Source organism: Myiozetetes cayanensis, unplaced genomic scaffold (genome assembly GCF_022539395.1).
Source record: "Myiozetetes cayanensis isolate MyiCay16 unplaced genomic scaffold, myiCay2020 scf1, whole genome shotgun sequence".
NCBI classification, from domain to species: domain Eukaryota; kingdom Metazoa; phylum Chordata; class Aves; order Passeriformes; family Tyrannidae; genus Myiozetetes; species Myiozetetes cayanensis.
The window spans coordinates 496,378-502,109 of record NW_026086604.1 but is presented as its reverse complement, the minus strand read 5'-3'; the positions used below and the strand labels follow the sequence as shown (position 1 = coordinate 502,109).

General features: G+C 46.1%; 1 protein-coding gene across 1 annotated transcript; it reads left to right on the top strand.

Annotated features, from left to right (window-relative positions):
- Positions 1–1,548: 1,548 nt before the first annotated feature.
- LOC126639043 (prostate stem cell antigen-like) lies at positions 1,549–5,493 on the top strand. Its single transcript, XM_050313480.1, has 3 exons — positions 1,549–1,694; positions 3,884–3,991; positions 5,177–5,493. Exons 1-3 carry the CDS (start codon positions 1,568–1,570, stop codon positions 5,386–5,388), a joined length of 447 nt encoding a protein of 148 aa, XP_050169437.1. The 5' UTR covers positions 1,549–1,567; the 3' UTR covers positions 5,389–5,493.
- Positions 5,494–5,732: the final 239 nt, after the last annotated feature.

Genomic DNA, 5,732 nt, shown 5'->3' with positions numbered 1-5,732 from the left:
CTGAACTGCGCTGGAGAGAGTCCCTGAAGGGAATTAGTGCAAACCACTAATTCCTGAGATTTCAGGGGAAAAAAAAAACTAAATTAAGCATTGAATTCAGAAAAAATAGCCTGTTTTCTTCTCCCCTAGCACGTCCTGAGAAGTGGTCTCAGGATGGGAGGAACGGGAGAGGACTTGGGACAACCCACCGGAGCAAACAGCCACTCGAGGCTGGAATGTGGCTCCACTCACCCTGTCTGTGACCAGAAGTGGCATTTTTGTGACAAGCCCGGGTTGTTGACATTACATGTGATGTGAGTCAAGTGTCAAGAACATGCCAGACCTGTGCCAGGCAGACGGACTGGCACACAAAGGGGTGGGTGTCACAGCTCAGTGAAACAGCTGAAAGTGTTACCAAACCCACCGGAAAGTCCCTCTGCTTTCAGCACACATAAAAATCAGTCAAATTTATTAACATTAATAAATATTAATAAAAATGGATAAAAATAACGAAATTAATAAAAATAAAAATAGCAAAATTATGAAATTAATAAAAATAATAGCATTAATAACATTAGTAAACATATAAAAATAAACAAAAATATCAAACTTAATTAAATAATAATTAAAAATAAAAAATTTAAAAGCCAAATTAATAAATTAATAAAAATTAATACCTTTGGAAATTAACAAAATAACAAATTAATAAAATTAATAAAAATTAAAAATCAGCAAAAATACCACAATTATTAAAATTAATAAAATTAATAATATTAATAAAATTATTAAAATTAATAAAAATTAATAAAAATTAATAAAATAATAAAAATTAAGCTTCAAAAATTAATAAAATTAATAAAATTTAATAAATTTGGAAAATAACAAAATAATAAAAATAATAAAAATTAAAATTCAACAAAAATAAAAAAGTGAATAACATTAATCAAAATATCAAAATTAATAAAAATAACAAAATTAATAAAATCATAAAAATTAAATGTCAGTAAGATTAATAAAATCAACAAAAATAACAACATGAATAAAATTAATAAAAAATAAGAATTGCCCACTGCTTTTTTGCCAGAAAACGGACAATACATGGGAACGAGCACCTCGAAAAGCTCCTGGAACCACCCGGCAAAAGCCGATGAACTTTCATTTCTCCGCATACCTCGCCACCACATACCTTGTTATCACATGAGCGTCGCTCACACTCGCCGATAAATAGCTGGAGTTGTTTATTAAAAGAACTTTTTGTCCCTGCTTTAAACACAAAAGCCCCACTCAGGGCGGCCGTGGGGGTGGGAGAGCCTTGTTTCCCAGGCAGCCCCGCTGGCTCGGGACAAACTCAGAAGGCAGTCCTTGTCCGCAAGAATTTGGGGCTTTTTCCACTCGTGCGGCCGCTTGGCCCGAGGGGACGAGGCGGGGAGGGGGTGCGAGGGCTGCGGGGGAGCCGCGAGAGGGGCAGGGAGGAGGGAGGAGAGAGGCACCTCGACACAAATCTCAGCCCCACGGAGCCGACCCCTCCCTCCGGGCCGAGCGAGAGGAGACAGCTCGGGTGCCCTCGAAGGATGATGCCCTTCTGGGCATGCCCCACCTGCGCCTGCCGAGGTATTTAAGGTGCCCCGCCAGGGATCAGCCCCTGCCCAGCTCCGATCCCACGATGAAGGTTCTCCTCGTGCTCCTGCTGGGAGCCCTCCTGTGCCTGCACTCAGGTAAGGCACCTGCCCTGCATCCCCTGCATCCCCAGCCTCGTGGTGGGATTTGGAAGGGAGGGAGGGGGAATGTTTCCTCATCCCGAGGAAATTTGCTTTTTGATGGGGAAAAAGGAAAAAAAAAAAAATATGTAGTCCCACCTCGGTCGTGGGGCCATCCTAGAGCAGCTTCCAGGAGGGATAAATCCTCCACAAAACTGAATTAATTGAAGCCCAAGTTGTTTAAACCAGACCATATTATTGTGAAGGGAAGGGAGGGGGTTAAGAGAGGCGGGAGGATTATTTTTCTGCTCCCCAGGCTTTCGAAAGTGCAACGTTTCTGCAAAGGTTGAGTTTCCTTCCAACTTCTTCTCTTTCTGCCTCTTGGTTTCAAAAGCCGCCTCTGATGCTGCTGGTCAGGATTTTAGCAGGGTAGGAAAAAGGAGGATGTCCTGGTGTGTTATTTGATAGACAGGATGGGTGGGATTTGGCCACTGTCAGGGGGAAAAAAGGGCTTTAAAAGAGATTTTTCTTATTGCCAGAGAGGAGGAGAGGCAGGTTTGAACAGAAATGTTCCTCGGTCAGCAGAGGATGCTGAAGGAATAAGCTGAGAAGGGTCTTGCAGAACTTCTCCTCCTCCAGCTTCCATCAGAGTGCTCAAAATTTGACTTTCAATGCATCAAAAGTCACCTCAACTTGAGAACAAAGTGCAGCACTTGGGTAAATTGGGTGTTGGCTCCTTATTTCTGTGTCAGTCATTTACACCAGAATGGCTCAGCCAGAGGTGCCTCCAACCACTTCTTGTTCCTGCCCTGAAAAACCCTGATTTCTAATCAAGGCTTTTCTGTAAATACTGGAAATCCTCTTCCTAAATTAGGATTTTAGGCATTAGGGTAGTGATTTGGGGGATTCACAATACAAGCTTGGTGGTCATGGGGCTAAAGTCCATATACATATATATATATATCCATAAAAAGTCCATATATGTATAAATTCCATAATTATAAAGTCCATACATATATATTTAAAGTCCATATATATATATATATATAAAGTCCATATATATATATATATATAAAGTCCATATATAAAAAGTCCATATATATATTTATCTCTCTCTATATATATATATATTAACTCTCACACTTACAAGGCTCCAGTGCCACCCTGGGGCACGAGCAGATAATAAGAACAAGTAATTCCACCTCAATTTAATTCCTCTGGGGATTAATTTTCCTCAGGGCTGGACACTTGTGAGCTGCCTTGGCCACAAGTTGGTCAAAGTGAGAAACAGGTTGAAAGGGATCTTTCAGTTTGCTGCTCCATCCTTCCCTCAGGTTTGGAGAAACCTGCTCCAGAGGGAGGTGTCCCATCCCATGGCAGGGGGGTGGAAGGAGATGATCTTGAAGGTCCATTCCAACTCAAACCATCCTGGGATTCTCTTCAAGCCCAGCTTTAGCTCTGGTCTCTCTTTGCTCCCTCCCTGCCCTGCCCACATCTGAAATATCTTCAGCACCTGCAAAACATGACTCTCACCTCAGGCAGATGTGTTATTCTCCATCAAAAAAAATGGAAAAAGCCGTTTTTTTTCCCCAAAGCAGAGGTGTCATCATCCCTTGAGGATCCATAGGAATGGTCCTGTTTCCCAGTGGGTTCCCTGGAAAGCCTCAGATGAGCCATGAGAAGAGTAGAATAATTTCCTCCCCTCCAGTTCTGTGTCCTGCTCTGGTGTCCTCAGCACAGGAAAGACCTGTTGGAGCAAGCCCAGAGGAGGCCACGGAGATGCTCCAAGGGCTGGAGCCCCTCTGCTCTGCAGCCAGGCTGGGAGAGCTGGGAAAGTTTATCTGGAGAAGGGAAACTCCAGGGAGACCTGAGAGCCCCTTCCATGGCCTAAAGGAGCTCCAGGAGAGCTGGAGACAATGTTTTTAGGAGGGTCTGTTGCAGCAGGACAAGGGGTAATTGTTTAAAACTAAAAGAAGGTCGGCTCAGGTCTCCTGTAATGAAAACATTTTTTACCATGAGGGAGATAAAACACTGGATCAGGTTGCTCAGACATCCCCAGATCCCCCCATTCCTTGAGATATTCCAGGATGGGCAACCTGGTCTAGTGGAAAGTGTCCCTGCCCACGGCACGGTTGGAACTGGACGACCTCGAAGGTCCCTTCTGACCCAAACTTTTCCTGCCATTCTACTTCTGACTCCTCTTGCAGGTTCCTCTCTGGAATGTTACAGCTGCAAGTCCCAGCTCAGCAACTCCAAGTGCCTGACCAAGACGATGTGCAGTGCCAAGGACACGTCTTGCAAGACAGATGTGATCCGTAAGGAAAAGGGAGGGAGGGAGGGATGGGGGGGAAATGTCCCAGCTGGAATTTGGGAGCCAAACTTGTCCCCAGCCTCAGGTGTCCAGTCCAACCTCACCTACTGCAGATACACCGGGGGGGGAGGAGGGATCAGGGATCAAAGCTCAGAGTGCAAATGTCCCTCACCTGTTACAAAATTAGGTTTAATTCTCTTTCCTAACACCCAAAATCATTTCCTTACAAGGGCAATAATCAAGTTTAAAATGGCTTTGAAATATCTGCAAGCACGAATTAAAATGGGAGGGGCTGAGTCTGGTGAAAGCCCTGTTGTTGAGAGCTGATTTTAGGTGATTTCAGGGAAATTGAGAGGATTCCTCCTACATCCAGCTCTGAAAGGAGCCATCTGTGTGTCTTTAGGATTTTATTCTCCCATTCCCGAGCTGGTTTGCCCTCACCAGATCTCTGGTGACAGCTCAGCTGCTCTTAGACCCAGGGATATCAGTGAGATGTTCAAACTGCTCCCTGTCAGGCAGTGGATGCAACACCTCCACTAGGAATTATCCTGGTGGGAAATGGGCAAATCCATGACACTCCCAGGCAGGAGAACCAATGCACTGCATAACACACTTGGTTCTATTCATAGCCTATGGCAAAAAGCTGATGCCTGGAATAGGTTGCACAGGATCAGGGGATCTCACAGTGATCAAAATCTGCCAGAAAACAGCAGAAACTGGCCAGAAAATTGGGCTGTGCCTCTCAAAACCAAATCAAACAAGTCTGCCATCTGAAATGGGCACAGATGGATTTCCTGGGTGTTGAAAGGCTGCTGAAAGAAAGATATGTGGGATAGGGATTAACAATGACAGAGGGCAGGGTTAGGTGGGACATTGGGAAGAAATTCTTAATGTAAGGGTGGGGAGGTGCTGGAATAGAATTCCCAGAGAAGCTGTGGCTGTCCCATCCCTGAAAGTATCCAAGGCTTGGTAGAACGGGGCTTGGAGCAACCTGGGATAGTAGAAGGTGTCCCTGCCCATGGCAGGGGTTTGGAATGAGATGATCTTTCAGGTCCCCTCCAACTCAAACCGTTCTGGGATTCTCTGACTTTTGCTCCCAAGAAATGAGCTCGGGTCAGAATTACCCCTCAGTTCCAAGAGGCTTGGCTCGCACCGAGCCCTTGTGCTGATGCTCCTGCTCTCCTCCCAGGGGTCGTGGGGCTCTTCAGCATCATCAGCAAGGGCTGTGACTCGTCCTGTGAAAGCTCCTACCAGGACTTCAACGTGGGCAACAGGAACGTGTCCTGCTGCGGCAGCGACCTCTGCAACGCCAACGCTGCAGGCTCCGTCAGGTCCAGCTACGGGATGGCAGGAGGGGTAGCAGCTGGCCTGCTCTGCCTCTTCCTGAACAACAAGCTGTGAGGAGCCAAGAGGCCTCCCGTGAGCACGGGAAGTCTCGGAGCAGCCGTCCGGAGGCAGGAATTGTAAGCAGGAGCGCCGCGGTGTGCCGGGCGCCCGGCACCCTTGGAGATGATGGCTCTCTCTGCCAGATGACGGCTCCTCCTTCACCTTCACTGCAAAGCTGTAGCGCTGCCAGATCAGAAAATGTGTGTTCACGCTGCCTGCAAAGCACCTCAAATAAACTTGTTTCCAAATCAAGTGTCAGAGTGTTGCCTGTTCATCGCTCAGCCCCCCTATTTCTGCCCCAGCAGCGACTGCAGGGTGGGAAGGTCTTCTTCAGCCTTGGTCCTTGTGAGTTGATCTCC